Below are 17,809 nucleotides of genomic sequence, written 5' to 3'. Positions count from 1 at the left end.
CGAGATCGACTTCGAAGTAGCAATAGAACCACTGGCACCTACATACTACCTCAGTATACACTAGTTGCTAACCGTGACTGTTCCGATAACCCCTAAAAACCCCCACCAGTGCGCTTAACCCCACCACGCTATACGACCCATCAGTGTAAGTCCTCACCACTGAACCAACCAACCCCTTAGGCCGGAAACAACATCCAATCTAACCATCCACCCTTATCAGCGACCTACACACACTCCTCCTCCCTCTGCAGCAGTACAGTAAGCACCTACACAATAACTAAGCACCACACCACCACACCACAGCACGACCACAGCACAAACGTCACGCCCCATCCCTCGATCCGATCATCGATCGTTATCTCGATCGCCCCCTCTAACCCCGATCGCTCTCACCAAAAACCCAGCAAGTTTCTAGTGGTGTTATGCTGTGCTATGCTATGTCTGCTTACATCTGATCTATCGACCAATCAGCAGCGAGAATAGATCGGGATGACGATCGATCTTGATCTCGGGGGGGAGCCCGGGGGGAAGCCCGCGGGGGGGGGGGGTGTGTTTTCGATTCTCGGTTGTTGACGTAGTTATTTCGTCTGTGCAGTAGTGTCTCTGTACACGGTTGTTCTTTGGTGATGGAGATTTATTAATCATTATGGTACTTGACACGTGAAACGAAACCCTGGATCCGCTGCAAGTATGTATCCATGGTTCAAAAAGTATGGTCTTCGGTAAGCACAGATCGTATCCTACCATGGATGAAGCATAACATCATAAAGGGTTCTAGATTCCGGGGGGAAATGGGTGGGGCCCGGGTCTGGGGATTGATTCTACAGTACATAGTAGCTTGCCGGGAGTACGGTAGCTGGTAAAGGTAAAGACGCTACTTACAATATATATACATACTGGAACATCAGTGGCCACTGTATAGTATCTGTGTCAGTTGAGGGGATATTCCGGTGTTTGAAGTACCTACCTACCCAAGTACCGTGCGTGTTGATGCAGCAGACAATGGGAATTAAACTAACGAACAAGAAAGCTACGAGGTAAAGTTGAATCGTGCATCAAATATGAGGTGTAACATGCTGTGTTTCATGCAGTGCTCATCTCGAGTTGCCCCGCCCCCGCCCTTGTTTCTGAAACAATAGATATGCACACCATACAAACCAACTAGATCCGAGGCGCCCTTACTTCCCCAAAGCTTAGAGCTTGAGGCTAGTATTGCTGATAGGCAGTACTTAACTAGGTTACCACTAATTAGTTAGTCACTCCATAGTAATCTAACTGGAATATTAAGTTCCTTGTTAACTTGGACCTGTTCCATCCCCAATACGAGTCCGTGACTTTTATACTTCTTGACCTGCTCCATCCCCGAATGATACGAGTCAGTCTACCAACAGACCAAAGTAGCAATGATTAGATATTACTAACTGTAAATTATTGGTATGCCGAACAAAAGAAAAATGTCATAACAAAGTGGTATATACATACATGCCCCATGCCCATCCATACTCATACATACAGACCAGAAGTAAATCCATCTATCCAGTATCTACATCTGTCCCACCTGCCCGTAACCTGCCCTAGGGTATAAATTGCCGTAGAAAAGAAAAGAAGAAGAAGAAGTTTTAAACCATGCTGTGCTCATGACACGAACTATCCCCCGCCGACGAGGTCTGTGTCACCTCGAAGGTGCGCTGGATCCCGCCGAAGCCCCCGCCCCGGTATCCCCCCGCGGATCCCTTCGAGTCGGGCTCGCCGCGGCGGCTGCCTCGGCTATCCTTGCTGCCGCTGTCCGACAGCCCCGCCGTGAGCTGCTCCTCGCTGCTGTTCGACGAGGAGTTCATAGGCCCCCGTTGGCTGTGGATCGTCGTCACCGTCACCGCCAGCTTGTCCGGCCGCAGACGGCCCTGCACCGCCGTGTCGTCGAGTGAGCCCAGCGGCACCGGCCGATCGTGCGATCGCGCGTGGTTGTGACTGGCGCCGCCGCCCATGCGACGCGAGCCGGAGGGCCCGCCGAAGGGGGATCGGCCGTAGTAGTTCGGGTCGGAGTGGGAGCCCAGCCAGTGGCGGACGAGAGGGCGGAGGGTAGCGAGACTACCGGCGGTGATACCGAGGCCGGTTTCGATGTTGGACCAGAGGGCAATCTCGACGGTGGCATCTAGACAAACGGACACACAAAGATTAGCCAAAATCGGAATTGAACCGCTGATCACGGCAGGGGGAAAATCCTACAGAGAAAGTCCGGGTCCGAAAAGGTATGTACCCAGGGAATGCGGATAATCGTCGCAGACGAGGCACTGGAATGGGTCAGCTCAGTTTGATCCGGAGAAGCAGAAAGGGCAGGGCAGAAAGAACGTACATGCAGGCCATGCCCAGAATGCCCACCACGGCCATCTTGGTCTGCTTCCGCATGTGCAGATTCTTGACGATGAAGATAGGCAGGATGCCCACGGTAAAATCACACAGTGCGGCAAATGCACTATACACATAGGTCATGGCGATGATGATCTCCATGTTGATGCACTCGCCATGGATACTATCATCAAAGGCCTTGCGCGTCCAGAAGTATGAGACTGGCCTGCACTGCAGCAGCATCAAAAACATAAAGACCAGGGCGGCAACGACGGTCAACACCATCACGATGCGAAGGATCCAGATATGCAACCGGCGCACGGTAATGCGCAACAGGAAAATGCAGACAGAGATCTTGCAACCCATGGCCGAAAAACAGTACGCAATCTCGCAGAACCACCAATACTGTACCCTTCAAGTCAGTCTTGCCCCTTGCAACTCCAACGATGAACGTGGATCCGTACCTTCATGGCGGTCACGCGCTGGTGTGCATTCAAAACGTTGAAATGCTTGCCAGTTCCATTGAGGGAACCTCCAATCATACAACCAGAAAACATGCAATAAAACAACTATTCATGGGCAACCAGGTCAGCTTGTGGCATTCTGCCAGCTCAGGAAATAACAAAGAGAAAAAAAAAAAAAAACTCACCATGGCAACCACCATAGCCCAGTCATCAATCCCAAACGCTCGTACAATCCATCCGCGCACATAGCATCGCAGTATCACCGCAATGCAGGCCACAGACATGAAGACGGCCGCAACCGCCTTAACCTCCAGGCTGCGGTCATCGGCTGCCATGCTATCGTTGCTGGGCGCAAGGCATAATCCGAACAAATCAAGGGAAGCAAAAAGAGAAAGAGCAAAGGCCCGAAGTAGGGGTAAATGGGGAACCACCACCGGTATTTGAGTGAACGATGGGGAACCAGCAGGGAGAACCCGAGCAAGAGACAAGACAAGACAGACAGACAGACAGACAGACAAGACGTAAAGGGAAAACAAATCTTCAGGCGTCGCACGTCCCACGGTCTAGAGGATCCGAGGAGTTACTGCAGCCCCGCCAAGTCTAGTCAGTCGACCGTCTGGCCCTGGTCCGAGGTGATCATGACAAGCTAAGCTGCTCTAGGATTACACCTGCACATCGGCCCCTTCTTCCCCCAATGCAGACCAAGATCGACGGTGCGCTGGTGTAAAGTCAAAAAACTATTTCGTACGGAGTATTACGCTAGGGGCTTTCTTCGCTTAGCGATGCAACCGAGAAACCATTCTGGAAATGAGATCACCACTTTGTGCCGGTGGAGAGGGGTTCTTCGCCGCTAGAGTCTGGGTATTCTGGGTATCCTCTAATCAAGATTATTGCTGGGTGTGGACTGTGGATGAAAGGTGGCAAGGGCGTAATGAATTCCCCCACCGAGCCGTTGTGGTCAGAGCGACGACACGATTAGTGTCTGATAGTGTTAAAGGTTATCCTGCTTGCACCGGGGGATAATTTTCACGTCAATGGCCGCGAAACGCGGATTTGAATCCACATAGCGTCGGTTGGAACCTCCCAATGGGGTAGACTTTCCGGTCGTCGAGTTAGGAGAAAAAAAGTACGGAGTGGTGAAGAAGGGGAAAGGGAGAAGGCAGGGAGAAGCTCAAAAGGAGACTAGAGAGCGAGAGCGAGAGAGAGGGAAACGAAACCCATGGCGCTGGAATTTGAATCATGGTTACAGAATTGTTGTGCAGAACCGCGGATCGGGGCTCGCAACTGTCGCCTTCCGCCCATCTGACCTTCAACAATCGTATACGGTCCTTCACCAGTTCACCATCCGTCCGAACATGTCCACCACGTGCAATTTCGCCTCTCCTTCGGACATCTGCCAGTCATGACGATGACTAGATGCGACGGAGGCACTCTAGATAAAACGCTTCCCCTCATTCCTGGCACCTGCGGGCGTTGGCTGCCACGCGTGAGTGGATCGGTTGGGTCCGGCGTCGGAGGACAAGCGAGCCTGCAACAGCCTTCGAGAAGAAACCAATCCTGGCGACATGTCAGACGCGTATAATGGGGGGGGAGCCCCCCCCATCATAATACTAATTGTTCACACTAGCTATAACAAAGAAGAAATCCTTTTCAGGGGCAATCCTGGCTGGGCCAAAGGGCAATCTTAATGTTCCTCTTGCTAGACGGGCACGTCCCAGCTGAGTGGTTCGCCTATTCCCAATTGAAGCAATGCGCAAACCGCCGGAGCCCACGCTAAAAAATACGGGGCAGATCCAACTTGTTTGCCCTCCCCGTCCGTTAAATTTAGCATCCAAGGGATAGATGGATGCCCTTTCCGAGTGCCGCGGTGACCACTATAGGAACTAAAAATTGACAGACAGCGGTCAACTCCATATCTGTCAATCTGTCAAAAGGACCAACCCCATCCACGGAACTTTTGACGTCTTATTACCGGGTGTCGATCAGCCCACGCAGCCCACGCGCCTCGGAGAAGCCAGACAATGGTGCGGTGCGAATGGGGGTTCTTTTGCCGAACGAAGATGACAGAGCCGAGATCCATGACTCGCCAGGCGGGTAAGAACTCTCCAAACCGGGTCAATCGATGCTAGATTGTATTGGGCGTCCAATGATAAGCCGAATTGACAATCTGCTGCTCAATAAAGTTAGAGACTCTAGAGACTCGGCAGGCCAAAAGAGAGAGAGAGAGAGAGGGAGAGAGAGAGAGGGTGTGGGTGGGTGTCACTGAGGGATCGGCATTTCCCTGCCGTGCTTCCATCGCTGGACTTGTCTCTGTTTCGGCAAGATCCGCTTCACGTGATCCGATGGAAATATCGCCGAACACGATTGATCAACAACTCCCAAGACGAGCGCTGACTGGAAATAGCATGGTCAAGTAACGATGTAACACGGACAAATTTCCATAGGGCCACGGAGCTGGTGCTGATTTTTGAGGCGACAACGGCAAAGATAACAAACAGCCTGGAGTGGCTGACGCACCAAGTGCCGCTTTTGGTTGCCCCGCTACAGTCGGTGGCTCTTACAAGCCCGGAATTCACTTGCCCAAGGATGGACCCTAGCAATTGGGACTCAAGACTCGGTCATCTGCCTCGGACTGTTGCTTTGTGCAGAGAGGAGAGGTGCAGGTTGGCTTCTTGGCCATCAGTCCATCCCATACACCCGCTGCTCCGACCGTCAAAATTGCAATATCTTATCCCTAAGCAATACGACCTCGACATGGTTGCGCAACCGCCTGCGACCGCTCACGACTGGCCACACGAGCCTGCTGTGGCTGGAAAGACAGCGTTGCCCTGCATTGTGCAACCTCTTGGAAACTCTGCTTCCTTTGTTTGACAGAAAAGGCTTGCGCCGTCGCCATGTTTGCGGAGTTAAGTCATGCCGTGAGCCTGGAGTACATAATGGGCGGCATCAAGGCATACTACGCGAAGAATGAATCTACAAGGAAATCTACGATATGATGGAGTTAAAAACCGCTCAGGTCCATTCAGCAGACGCCAATACTACCTCGAACAGTGACCATGCCCACTCGTCGACCGAGGATGTTCGGTGCATCCGCCAGCCAGCTCTGTGGGTGGTCATTCAAGAATCCTATAAAATCCTGGGCTACTGCCTTGCTCTGACGGCCGGCATTTTGCTGTATGGATACGATATGGTCATTGTGAATAACGTGTCTTCCATGCCGCAATTCCAGTAAGGAGGTCCGAGACCCGTGGTCAGCATTTTCAATGCTCACACCCGCTAGACGCGACTATGGTCGGAAACTCAAGGGACAATTGATCATTCCCTCTGTTTGGCTCAGCCTCTGGAGCGTGGCGGGTCCCATTGGGGGCTTATTCGGTGCGATCGCAGGCGGCTTTGTCGGAGACCGTGTCGGGCGGCGCTTGTCGCTTGTCATTGCGAGCCTCCTCTCAGCGATAGCCGTCGCCATACTGTACGTCTCCAATCTTCCGACCGGCATCGATGAACGTAGGGCCGTTTTCCTGGTGGGAAAGTTGGTCCAGGGATTCGCCGTGTACATGGTTGTGTGCACGACCGAGACTTACATGTCGGAAGTCCTACCCACCATGTTACGAGGCCCGACCCTTGCGCTGTTCCCCATTTTTACGCTTGTGGGCCAATTGGTAGGCAGCGCAGTGGTCCGGAATGCCTTGCACACTCCCGGGCCGAGAGGCTATCTCAACTGCTTCCTATCGCAATGGCCGTTTTCGGCTCTGGCCCTTGTAGTGTCTGTGGCCATCCCCGAGAGCCCAACATATTTGGTCCGGAAGAGCCGACTAGACGCAGCGCTTACATCACAGCAGCGACTGGACTCAGTCAAGGCGGACTCCCTAGCCAAGATTCACCACCTGCGCGCATCCGCGCACCTGGAGAAGCAAGACACCGGATACCGCGAGTGTTTCGTGGGTGTCAACCGGCGTCGTACCTTCATCGTCTTGTTAGTGAACATGATCCCGAACCAGCTGGGCATCACATTCCTGGCCAAAGGCAGTTATTTCTTGCAAATCATCGGCATGGGGGCGAATGCAAGCCTCATGATGCTGCAGGTCAGTATTGGGTTAGGGTTGGCTGCCAATGTTCTCAGCTTCTGGACCTTGTCTCGATTCGGCCGGGTGACGCTCATCACTGCAAGCTTGAGCATAATAGCCGCTTTGTGGTTGGGAATGGGAATCGCTGGCTGTTTTCGTGGAGAAGTCACTATTTGGTCAGTAGTCATTAAGCACCCTCTGGTGCTCGACCAGAGCAAGTCTGATGATCTTCAATAGGTATTCCGCTGTCACCCTTTGTTTGATCACCTTCTTCTGTGGAGCTGGTGCATGGCCAGCAACTTACGCCGTTGGAGCAGAGACATCCTCTCTTCGCCTTCGCGCCAAGACGCAAGGTCTCGGCTGGTTCACCAACTGTCTATCAACTGGGGTGGCTGGTTTGGTGCTTCCCTATATGTTTAACCCCGACCAGTTAGATCTGGGCTCGAAAACAGGTTTCATGTTCTTCGCCTCTAGTTTTGTTGCATTGGTGACAACATGGTTTTTTGTGCCTGAGATGCGAAATCGCACCCCAAATGAGATCGACCGCATGTTCGAGAGCCATCTGCCCGCGAGAAAGTTCAAGAAATGGTTCCCAGAAGTCGCTGAGGTGACAGTCACATTAGGAGCATGAGTGCCTGTTCGAAATTTCCGGACAAGGCTATCGCTGTTGACTTGAGATGCTAGTCTCTATGGCAGAACTCGAAAGATTTAGTCAGGATGGTTCAAAAGCAATCAATGGCGTTTTCCCCGCGTCTTCAGTGTGGAAACGGTGCCTGTTTAGCCACTAAAACTATTAGTTTGATTATAAAATAGGCCGTGATGTCAAACAATGAAAAGAATATAGCTGAAATTTTATCATGGACTTCCTAACTAGATACAAGAATGGTAGAAGAAATTCAACTAGCCTGTTGACTTGCACATCAGTTGACTCTGGCCAGTGTGTATTTTGTTGTCTGAGAATGATCTCAGCTTGAAATCGGGCATAGTTTCGTCCTCGGTGAGCTGCCGAGGGCATGATTGCCCTCTTAAGTGGTCCACTCGACATGGACTCGGAGCGAACAAATCCCATTGACCACGACCTAATAGCTATGCGGATACTTGGACAGCATGGTGCTCCTTCTATCGCAAGCGCAGGATTGCTTTGAACAAAGTCGTCTACCACCAGCATAATAGGTCTGGGGTGGGCCTTAGGGCGTCCCTTAGGGATCCGTGGGAATGACGGGACGTGTTTGTATTGAGCCGCATGCGAGATCAATCCAGGGTCGCCGCTGCAGCTTGGAGACCCTTCTTCTTCCCCTTCTTGTAGACACGCTCATCGTTGGGATCAAAGCCACCATTGCCCCACAATGCCCACTCTAGAGTCTCTTCCATGTAATCCTCAGGCTTGAAAGGGGTACCGTCCGCCTTTTCTTTCTCCAAGAGCTCAAAGAAACGTTGGTAATTGATCCGCGAGTGCCACTTTCCATTCACGTGGAAGCGCTCAGAGGCAATGAGCGCACAACAGCTATGAGCATGCTCCGCGGCAATACCATACTTCAATCCACGGCGCTCCAGCTCCTGGTTGAGGGAGGTGACAAATTCCTGGATTTCCTCGTAGAAAGGCACATTCTGCATGGTCAATCCGGCACCTGCGCTGGTGCTAGTACCACAGTAAGTGACACCCTTGATCTCGATAAAGCAGGGCAGTGCCTTCTCAACCAGGTTCGCGTAGCCAATAACTTCGTCGTCCACATTGAAGCCCTTCACCAACGTAAGACGGAAGACAGTGCGCTGCATGTGGCGTTTCTCGCGGAGAATGTCGAGGCAACGCTGGAAACGCTCCCAGAAATCACGGTGAAGAGGGCGGTCGATCTTCCTCAGACTCTCCCGGTTACTCGCGTCAATGGACACGTACAACTGGGTCACTCGCGAGAGGGTTTCGAGCTGGTCGGGATGTTGGGCATTGCAGACAAGGAAGCTGGAGATATGTTCGCTGTGCAACATGTCCAAGAACTGGTTAATGTGAGGATAGAAAATCGGTTCGCCGACCAAACTAAGAGCGCAGTGACGGATGCGCATAGCCTCGGCAAATCGCTCAGCACGCACACCAGGAACACCACGCATCATCTTGATTTTCTTGTAGTGACCCTCCTTGATACCATTGAAAATCAAGTCGGGCGAATCCACCTTCCAACGCCAAGTAGTGCCAACCGGATTAGTGCCATGTCTCCAGCAGAAGATACACTTGTTGCTGCAGGAAAGGGAGGGAGTAGCTTCCATGCAAAGGTGCGAGCGAATTCCATAGAACGAGAACTTGTAACAAGAGCCACGGCCACGTAGGGCTGACTTGGTCCAGCGGCAGATCTTGACCCCCGAGTGAGAACCAACAATGGTGTAACCTTGTTTCGTAAGAGCAGCATAGGTGGGTGATGTCTTAGGGACCATTTCCTTCTCACTAGGCTGAATGGCGGAAGGTGCAGAAGCACCGGCGGTGGTAAAGTCGACGGGGACTGGGGCTCCCGATCCATTTTGGCTATCAGCGCTGAACTTGATGTCCTCCAGATCAACCACGTCCTGGGTCTTGTTACGTTTCCGGTTAATCTTTCGGTTGCCATCGGATTCTTCCTCTTCGTCCAGATCTTCCTCGTCACTTTCGAGCGGGTCACCGCTGCCAGGAACACCTTCACCCAACCCACCATTTTCCAGAATGTCACCCAAAATATCTTGAAGACCATGAGCCCACTCGCGTAAAGCCGCTTCCGCGTCACTCTTAACATCGCCGAAGCCTAGTGGATAAGCCCGCTTCTTGCCTGTAAGCTTCGCCATCCAGCGATCGAGTTCCTTAGCTTGAGAGCAGTATCCCTCCTCCTCAGTCGGCCATCCTTCCTTGTCACCAAATCCGAAAACACAATAGCCGGCCAGCGACGAGAGTGGCGCAGTGTCAATGCGAAAGTCGTTGTGGGTCTCGTCAAGGTGGCTGAGGAAGGTATTCAAAACGGTATCGATGTTGTACGACGGGATCAATAAACAATACACATAGCGCGTGCCGGGAGAGTTGGGGGGAGGCTTGGGTGCAGCAGCGAAGTAATCGTCATAGTCGACATACGAGAGGTCATGGATCTGTGGGGGAAGGATGCCCCGCTCGCGATTCTCAAGATCGGCTCGTTCTTGGGCGCCAATACGCATATATTCTAGCAGGTCTTGCGCGTGTTTCTCGGTAGTACCGGTCAGCGAGGCAAAGAAGATGATAGGCTGGATGAAAGACAGAGGCTGCTCCTGGTCGGAACCTGCGCGACGGCCAGCAACCTTCAGAGGCTTCTTTCCTGATACTCTCTTGGGACCCGATGTAGGCTTGGCCGAGGTCTCCTTCTGGACGATGGTCTTGGTGTTCGATCCTGCGGCTGGAACGTCTTTTTCATCATATCCGACCGCGATCTTCTCGCTCTTCTCCGGAGAATGGCTTCGTGGGGAGGGTGGGACTGAGGAGGCGGTAGCGATTCTAGATTTGGGCTGAAGTGTGCGATAGACGCGGATAAAAGTGAAAGCGGCGACCAGAGTGAGGAGAAGGGGCAGTCGATAGAGATGCCAGAAGGCCAGCAACCCTGGAAGAGCGCGAACTATTAGCACGAGGCATTGCACGAGCACGGAAAGTATGATGCTTACCTTCAGCTACAGAGAGTTCCGCCATGGTCGGAAGAGTGAGGCAGTTGGGCCCCTGCAATGAGGCCTATTTCTGACCTTTTCTTCGTTTGCTTTTTGAGGTGTGCAAGCGAACGCTCTGGGGAGACAAACGATGAAAAGAAAGAGCCGAGAAAAGGCGGGTCGGATTCAGTGCAGTGGGCGGAAACACTTTATTTTGGGAGGGGTTGATTGAGCCAAGAGGTGATGGGCATTGCCAAAGACAATGCAGAAAATTGACGATGTAGTTCCTTTTCCGTGATCAATATCCTTCAGTCTCTGCAAAGATCAAAAACAAATGTGACATGAATTCTTTCAAGAACGTTTAGGCGAAAACAATGCCTACACTCAGTATTCAGTACTGGCTGATGCAAAATCCAAATCTGGATCTCTCAAGGATTTTTTTCCAGAAGCGATGATTGGCTCCCGCATTTCTCCTTCTTTATCAGGCAAGCATCCGCAGTGACTCGAGATTTGTCATCCGGTCCCTCTGCCGGCGCTGATAACAAGCACAAGCACTACTGATAGTACGGAGTAGTTAACTTAAGTATGGGCGCCTTGCGACGAGACAACCTGAGCATTGTTGCAGTAACACTGCAGTGCCTCCCCTTTTTCTCCGCCGCTTCTCGCTTCAAGCCCTCTCTTCTTTCATAATATTGAGCTGAAACAGGAAGAACTGCTGTTCCGCATCTGCCATAAGTTCGCGCTTTCTCCCTCCAAAAATGAACTCCAAGCTCGATCCCGAATCAGGTGTGCTCTTATCAGATGCCACCAGACCTCAATACCAAACACGATCGTTCTGGGCACGCAACAAGAGCCGGATGGCTCTGGCTTTCATGCTGGCGTGCACATGGATTGTCTCGAGTAATACTCGCATAGTATTTACTCGGAAATGCCGTTCAGCATTGTCCATTGAGCAAAGAGTGGACAAGATCTTATCGGGAACACCGCTTATAGGTACGGCCTCATTCTACGATTCGATCATCTGACCCTGGCCAGAGAACTAACATGGAAGTGCATAGACGGCCATGACGACCTTCCAATCGTCATCCGGGAGAGATTTCAAAATCACATCTACGGCGACGCTTTCAAGACCCCATTCACCGAGGGCGGCTTGGTAGGCCATGTTGATCTCCCCCGACTGGCCAAAGGACGAGTAGGCGGCACTTTCTGGAGTGTCTTTGTTCAGTGTCCTGCCAACTGGACCGACTTCTCCAACGCAAACTATGCTACTAGTAAGCTTCAATCAGCTTGAACCACGTGATTCATGGACGTGACTGATTATGATAGGTGTTCGCCAGACTTTCGAGCAGGTAGACGTGATGTTGCGCTTACAAGAGGCTTACCCCGATACGTTCTCCGCGCCCCCGAATGGCACCACTGCTCTCCAAGCCTTCCGTGATGGGAAGATCATCTCTCCCCTTGGAATCGAAGGGCTTCATGCAATCGGTAACTCATTGGCCCAATTGCGAGCCTTCCATGCGCTCGGGGTCTCATATGCTACACTCACTCACAATTGCCACAATCGGTATGCCGACGCGGCCCTGGTTGAGATTCCTGGTGGTATCAAGAAAGCGGACCCTCTCTGGCATGGAGTAAGCGAAGCGGGTAAAACCCTCGTTCACGAGATGAACCGACTCGGTATGATTGTCGACTTGTCCCATGTGAGCACAGACACGATGCGGGATGTTCTGGGAGCCGGTAAAGACGAGTGGGCCGGCAGCCGCGCGCCCGTCATCTTCAGTCACAGCTCGGCCTATGCCGTGTGTCCACATCCTCGAAATGTTCCTGACGATGTTCTGGAGCTCGTTCAGGCACGCAACTCTTTAGTTATGATCAACTTTGCGCCGGATTTTGTTTCGTGCACTGCTGCAGAAGACCCAAGCGGGCTTCCACATTTCGAGCCCGAGACTGCTACCCTGGCACATGTGGTGGATCACATCCTACATATTGGCAACCTGATCGGCTTCGATCACGTCGGTCTTGGCAGCGACTTTGACGGTATCCCCACCGTTCCCCAGGGTCTTGAGGATGTGTCAAAATATCCGGATCTGATTGCGGAATTGTTGAAGCGAGGTGTCAGTGATGAGGATGCAGGGAAGGTAGCTGGAGGCAATCTGTTGCGGGTGTGGAAGGAAGTCGATGACGTTGCTCTCAGATTGCAGGCTGAGGGAGCACTTCCAGCTGAGGATGACTTAGCTCATGCCTGATTTCGACTTGTCAAATTGTTCGACGCGTGTATCCCCCTTCCCATTGGACCCAGAGCCACGTAATGCCAGCCAGAGTCGGTGACATGCGACCTCGGCGATTGCAATCACTTAGAAGTTCTACATGACGTATCTAGGCTTGTTAAATCTGAAACGCTCATCTGGAGCTGTGACAGTACTTTCCCGTGTTGGGCAGTTAGCACACTTACCTGCTTACTACCTTACCTATAGATTAGGGGTCAAGGGTTTAGGTTTGCGACTGGAATTCCGTTCCGATGTTGCCAATCATTCCATGGCCAATCGATAGCTTCGGATCATGCAGTCACCCGCGAATCATGGTTTGGTCTGTTTGTACACGTAAATTGATCAGAGGTTTGACTAACCATCGCGGGTCGAAATTGAAGCAGGCTGGTGGAGACCTCCGCGCTATGTACGGGCAAACCTAGCATCACGGCTTAATCATCGCACACTGTATGACTTTCAACTTGGAAGGCCGCGCGTCTTCCTGCATTGTGGGGTTTACAGAAAGTCATGGAACGGGCTGTCTCCCATTGCAATCCAGAGGAAGGATGGTAGATGATACATTCAAATCCGACGATCCGTAGGGCCTGCAGTATACTCCGGTCACGCGTTGGAGTGAAATCGTCGATGATGGTATGGGCCCTTCTTGGACGAAGTCGGAATGGCGGCAGAACTAGACAACCAGCCACATCTCTTTCGAATGTAGACCTCATATCACTAATGACGCGCTTGCTTTGATGGCTGTCAGAAGACGCTGATGGGACATTGTCACCCATTGACAAAAGCCCTTTTGGGGTAGCATGCACATACTTCCTCCGATTGGCGTCTATGAGTTTCTATTCTGGGCCGGTCTTGTCGACCGTCGCCAAAAGCTTGTCTGACGCCATCGACATCATCTTCTGGGAGGCTCTCACACATGCGCGTCTTGTCTATGGTTGCATGACTCGACCTCACCACTCTCCTCCTTGAGAAGGCGATACTGGATCATTTCAAGGTGCCGTGCCTCAGGCTTCTGCAAAGGGTGTACCTGGCGGGCAGCAGAGATCTGCATGCTAGGGATTTAGCGCGATGATGTAATGCAATGTGGGCAAGGAGACCACGCTTCTCAAATCAACCTCTTTCTATATGCCATGGGTGCAAATCAGAGGATGATCCACGGAGCAGAGAGTATGGGCATCAAGTGCCGACCAAACCCGCACCAACAGACACACAAGGGCGATTGCTTCTCCGAGTCATCACCGTAAAGAGCGTTTCATGAACACGATCAACCTATACAAAGCTTGCTGATCGGCTCTTCTGCAAAGCAAGGGATACCGCTTTTTGGCGCCAGGATGTGCGCCAACCCTCGAGATGGCAGCATTCTTCATCTTCCATACCAGAAGTATCCCATAAGAGGGAAGATAGACACCTGAAAAGCTCGGCCCCTTCATCGCATTGCGCAAGCGCTACACCTCCCTTGCGATCTTGAGGGTCCCCAAATCAGGAATCACGTCGTTTGGGGTTCGAACGCTTGGCTATGAAGCTTCTCCCGGAGCGAGCTCTTCCAAGCTTGGTAATAGTACATTCCAGCCCTGTGGAGTAGATTGTTCTGCGTGTTCTGTGCGGAGAATTTTGGATGCAGAATGTCGTCGGCGGTGTTTTCTCCCTCTGGAAGCAAGCTTTGACAGAGCTTCAAAGCTGGTGCTATTTAATTCTCCGCATCGCTGTTTCATCTCGGGTTTTTAGGATGTAGTGTACTTTGGACGGGGATTCCGATAGGATTGTTGTCTTCTCCAACATGGATTCCATGCAGAATAATGAGATCAGGCATCTTGGTGGCGGGATGGACGATGCGCAATCGTCCGAAAGCGATGATCGCCTAAGCCATGAATCGACTGTGAAGCAGGATATGACGATCGAGCATGGCCAACCAGCTCCGGATGGCGGATATGGCTGGGTGGTGGTGGCTTGCGTTTTCTGGTTGCAAGTCAATACCTGGGGTATCAATGGGGTGAGTCCATGGGTGGCATGAGCATCTCGGGCGAGTCAGAGACTAACGCAAGTTTCAAGAGCTATGGCATCTTTTTGTCCTACTACATGACCAACAATGTCTTTCCTGGTACGACGTCCTTCGCCTACTCGATGGTGGGCGGCTTATCGATAGGCTGCGCATATCTGATGGCTCCATTCACCGTCTACTTAATTCGAAAACACGGCACTCATGCCACCCTCATCGGGGGCATCATCGTCCAAAGTGGAGGTCTAATTGCCGCTTCTTACGCCACGACAATGTGGCAGCTGTTCCTCGCTCAGGGAGTCTGCTTTGGAACCGGTATGGGGGTCATCTATATGACGTACCTGGGGATTCCAGCACAGTGGTTTGAGCGCAAGCGAAGCATTGCAAACGCCATCCCCGCCGCCGGAGCTGGGACGGGTGGAATCATCTACTCGCTAGCGATTCAGTCCATGATCGAGAACATTGGGCTTGGCTGGACATACCGCACCCTCGCGCTGGTTTCTCTCACAGCCAACCTGGTGAGTGCGGCGTTCCTGCGCGATCGGCACAAGGCGACGGCGAGCAGACACACGGCATTCAAATTCCCCTTGCTAAAGCGGACGGAGTTCGTGCTGCTGCTGGGCTGGGCGATCTTCAGCACGCTCGGGTTTGTCGCGATCAACTTCAGCCTGCCGAACTTCGCCGTCTCGATCGGGCTGTCGTCCCACCAGAGCAGTTTGGTCGGCGCGCTGCATAACCTGGGCCAGGGGGTCGGGCGACCGCTTGTTGGGCTGCTGAGCGATCGCCTGGGCCGGCTGAACGTCGCAACGGCGCTGTCATTGGTGTGCGCGGGATTCTGCTTCGCGATCTGGCTCCCCGCCCAGAACATGGCGGTGGTTTCGGTCTTCGCTACGATCGGGGGCATGGTGTCGGGTACCTTCTTCGCCACGGTGGCCCCGGTCATTGTCGAGGTGATTGGGCTGCAAGATCTGCCCGGGGCGCTGAGCATTCTTTGGATTGTTCTGATCTCGCCTGGGGCGTTTGGCGAGGCGATCGCGCAGGCCCTACGGCGGCCGGCATGGGGCCCGGCAGCCTACCAACAGGTGCAGGTGTTTTCGGGGATGGTCTACATTGCGGCGGCGCTGTGTCTCTGGTTTGTGCGAGGGTGGAAGGTCCAACAAAATCAGCGGGAAGAATGCGAGCAGGCGAGTCCACACAAGGAATTGGCTGATGTGGTGGTATGTGCCAAAGGAGAAGAGGTGACAAGGGAGTCGGTCTGGAGGCATCCCGTTAGGCTGGGACGTGAAATGGTGCGTTGGTGTCGTGTGTGAGAGGGTGTGACAACAGGAAATGAAAAATATGAAAAAACACAAAGAGGCACCAAAAAAAAAAGAGGAAAGACACAAGAGAGGAGAGGGATTGGAAGAAGTGACAGAAGAAACACCTTATTTGGTTTACCTGATTCTGGCTGGTTGGACTGAAAAAAAGGAGAAACCAGTTGGGCATACGAGAGATTAGTACGGAGTAGTAGATAGATCCATCCATTTGAGGATACATGGGAAGTATAATATAGGTGAATAAATTGGCCTCTTTTTTCCTCCTTGTGTTTCTGTCACTTGTCACACCTTAAATTTTAAAAATTCTTTTATTTTCTTGTTTCCTTTTTCTTTGTCTTTTCCTGGACTGATAGATTCAAGAAGTGAGATCCATCAGATCGGCCTAAAAAATTATTAGCTGAATCCTTTTTTTTTTTTCTGCTGTAGGGAAGGGAAATTCTTGACCGCCAGATTGCGAGGTGGTTTCTTACTTTTTCTGTGATGCACACCGAAAGAACTGGAGGCAAAAGGGAGGTGAGAGGCAGGGGGAAGGGTTTATCAATGGAGAGGTGCTTCCCTCTCTCTCTCTCTCTCTCTTTCTCTGAGTTTTTGGATTGCCTTCTTTTTGAACCTTATGAACATTGAAGTTGTTGAAGTGACTTAAATGTGAACTGTGAATAGACGCCTCCTCCGTCCTGCTGCTGTTTTTGCCCCGTACACCGTACTATAACATAACATACATAACATAACAACGATGATCCCGCAACCACAACCACAACCACAATCACCTCCGCAACAACTCCGGCCAACTTCGTACATTGTGCCATCGCATCTGGAGGAATACAACATCCCGTTGTCCGCCTGGGCGGCGGCCCGTCCTCAGTTCCACAACATCGTCGCCAGTGCTTTGATCTTTTCGACCGCTGCGCCGGAGGAGGATGATGTTTCTCTCGCTGTTGCTGTTGAGGCAGCAGTACCGGGGCGCTTGACGCCAAGAAATGTATCTCCAAGCGCATCTACATCTACATTTACAACTACAACTACATCACCCACCACCCCTCCCTCAACAACAACACCAATAAATCCAGGAGAACCTCCTCAAACTCCACCATCCACCACATCCACCCCCTCAACTACAAACAACAGCCCAACCTCCACCCCCGCAACAACCCCCTCTTCCACCCCCACCTCGGAAGAAACAGAAACCCCCCTACAGACCCTCCTCCTCCAACGCACCGCAACAGATTCCCACCCCCTCCACTGGGAAACCCCCGGTGGTCTACTGGACCCCACTCTCGACGCGACGGTCCTAGCGGGCATCGCGCGCCAAGTCCGCGAGGAGACCGGGTTCCATGTCTCGCGGTTCGTGGATCTCGTGGCCGTGGACGAGTGGACGAAGATGAAGCGCGGGATGCTGCTGCAGGAGATGAAGTTGACGTTTGCGGTGGAGGTGCGCGAGGCGGCGGTGGAGGGGTGGGAGGAGATGGTGCGGGTGCGGGGAAATGTGTATCGGGGCTTTGCGTGGGTGAGAGAGGGGGAGGTTCGCAGGTTTGTCTCTGGTGGGAAGAAGAGTAAGAGGGGAGCTGGGGGTGGGAGTGGGAGGTTGGGGACGGGGTTTGTTGGGGGGTCTGGGAGGGATGTGGTTATGGGGTTTGAGGCTTTGAGGGGGTTGTGTTAGGATGGAGGGTGTTTTCCAACTTGGTATAGAGGGGCGGAGGTTGATTAGAAGTGGATTGTTTGTGTGTGGGAATAGATAGAT

The 17,809-nt window shown here is 52.4% G+C and overlaps 6 protein-coding genes across 6 annotated transcripts; 4 read left to right on the top strand and 2 right to left on the bottom strand.

Annotated features, from left to right (window-relative positions):
• Window positions 1-1,438: 1,438 nt before the first annotated feature.
• Window positions 1,439-3,363, bottom strand: BP01DRAFT_387887 (putative integral membrane protein). The gene is made up of 5 exons (XM_025577782.1): window positions 2,996-3,363; window positions 2,811-2,915; window positions 2,354-2,751; window positions 2,227-2,291; window positions 1,439-2,152 (listed from the first exon to the last, which is right to left on the bottom strand). The coding sequence occupies exons 1-5, from the start codon at window positions 3,143-3,145 to the stop codon at window positions 1,620-1,622; spliced, it is 1,251 nt and encodes a 416-aa protein (XP_025435716.1). The 5' UTR covers window positions 3,146-3,363; the 3' UTR covers window positions 1,439-1,619.
• A 2,439-nt stretch (window positions 3,364-5,802) lies between these two features.
• BP01DRAFT_412633 (putative sugar transporter) lies at window positions 5,803-7,690 on the top strand (the record flags this gene model as incomplete). The annotated part of the gene is made up of 3 exons (XM_025578959.1): window positions 5,803-6,038; window positions 6,091-7,050; window positions 7,112-7,690. 3 exons carry the CDS (start codon window positions 5,803-5,805, stop codon window positions 7,503-7,505), a joined length of 1,590 nt encoding a protein of 529 aa, XP_025435715.1. The 3' UTR covers window positions 7,506-7,690.
• On the bottom strand, window positions 7,687-10,897 carry BP01DRAFT_309676 (flavodoxin and radical SAM domain protein). The gene is made up of 2 exons (XM_025572394.1): window positions 10,517-10,897; window positions 7,687-10,455 (listed from the first exon to the last, which is right to left on the bottom strand). The coding sequence occupies exons 1-2, from the start codon at window positions 10,539-10,541 to the stop codon at window positions 8,126-8,128; spliced, it is 2,355 nt and encodes a 784-aa protein (XP_025435714.1). The 5' UTR covers window positions 10,542-10,897; the 3' UTR covers window positions 7,687-8,125.
• Window positions 10,898-11,088: 191 nt separating this feature from the next.
• BP01DRAFT_309671 (putative dipeptidase) lies at window positions 11,089-13,100 on the top strand. Its single transcript, XM_025572393.1, has 3 exons — window positions 11,089-11,488; window positions 11,554-11,766; window positions 11,822-13,100. The coding sequence occupies exons 1-3, from the start codon at window positions 11,254-11,256 to the stop codon at window positions 12,739-12,741; spliced, it is 1,368 nt and encodes a 455-aa protein (XP_025435713.1). The 5' UTR covers window positions 11,089-11,253; the 3' UTR covers window positions 12,742-13,100.
• A 1,481-nt stretch (window positions 13,101-14,581) lies between these two features.
• On the top strand, window positions 14,582-16,065 carry BP01DRAFT_286754 (MCT family MFS transporter; the record flags this gene model as incomplete). Its single annotated transcript, XM_025571471.1, has 2 exons — window positions 14,582-14,749; window positions 14,809-16,065. 2 exons carry the CDS (start codon window positions 14,582-14,584, stop codon window positions 16,063-16,065), a joined length of 1,425 nt encoding a protein of 474 aa, XP_025435712.1.
• Window positions 16,066-16,438: 373 nt separating this feature from the next.
• BP01DRAFT_419863 (NUDIX hydrolase) lies at window positions 16,439-17,728 on the top strand (the record flags this gene model as incomplete). The annotated part of the gene is made up of 1 exon (XM_025579428.1): window positions 16,439-17,728. Exon 1 carries the CDS (start codon window positions 16,805-16,807, stop codon window positions 17,726-17,728), a length of 924 nt encoding a protein of 307 aa, XP_025435711.1. The 5' UTR covers window positions 16,439-16,804.
• Window positions 17,729-17,809: the final 81 nt, after the last annotated feature.

The sequence above is a fragment of the Aspergillus saccharolyticus genome (genome assembly GCF_003184585.1).
Source record: "Aspergillus saccharolyticus JOP 1030-1 unplaced genomic scaffold BP01scaffold_1, whole genome shotgun sequence".
In the NCBI taxonomy this organism is placed as follows: Eukaryota; Fungi; Ascomycota; class Eurotiomycetes; order Eurotiales; family Aspergillaceae; genus Aspergillus; species Aspergillus saccharolyticus.
Note: the sequence above shows the minus strand (reverse complement) of the source record. Positions and strands in the feature narration are given on the sequence as shown.

What these genes read in the sequence shown, in the direction of transcription:
- BP01DRAFT_387887 (XM_025577782.1), bottom strand. Translation starts at nt 3,145, where the DNA reads ATGGCAGCCGATGACCGCAGCCTGGAGGTTAAGGCGGTTGCGGCCGTC. An exon ending in AGCGCGTGACCGCCATGAAG is followed by an intron (nt 2,752 to 2,810) that starts GTACGGATCCAC and finishes TGAAGGGTACAG; the next exon opens with TATTGGTGGTTCTGCGAGAT. An exon ending in ATTCTGGGCATGGCCTGCAT is followed by an intron (nt 2,292 to 2,353) that starts GTACGTTCTTTC and finishes GACCCATTCCAG; the next exon opens with TGCCTCGTCTGCGACGATTA.
- BP01DRAFT_309671 (XM_025572393.1), top strand. Translation starts at nt 11,254, where the DNA reads ATGAACTCCAAGCTCGATCCCGAATCAGGTGTGCTCTTATCAGATGCC. An exon ending in ATCGGGAACACCGCTTATAG is followed by an intron (nt 11,489 to 11,553) that starts GTACGGCCTCAT and finishes GGAAGTGCATAG; the next exon opens with ACGGCCATGACGACCTTCCA. An exon ending in CAACGCAAACTATGCTACTA is followed by an intron (nt 11,767 to 11,821) that starts GTAAGCTTCAAT and finishes TGATTATGATAG; the next exon opens with GTGTTCGCCAGACTTTCGAG.
- BP01DRAFT_309676 (XM_025572394.1), bottom strand. Translation starts at nt 10,541, where the DNA reads ATGGCGGAACTCTCTGTAGCTGAAG. An exon ending in GGAACTCTCTGTAGCTGAAG is followed by an intron (nt 10,456 to 10,516) that starts GTAAGCATCATA and finishes GCGCTCTTCCAG; the next exon opens with GGTTGCTGGCCTTCTGGCAT.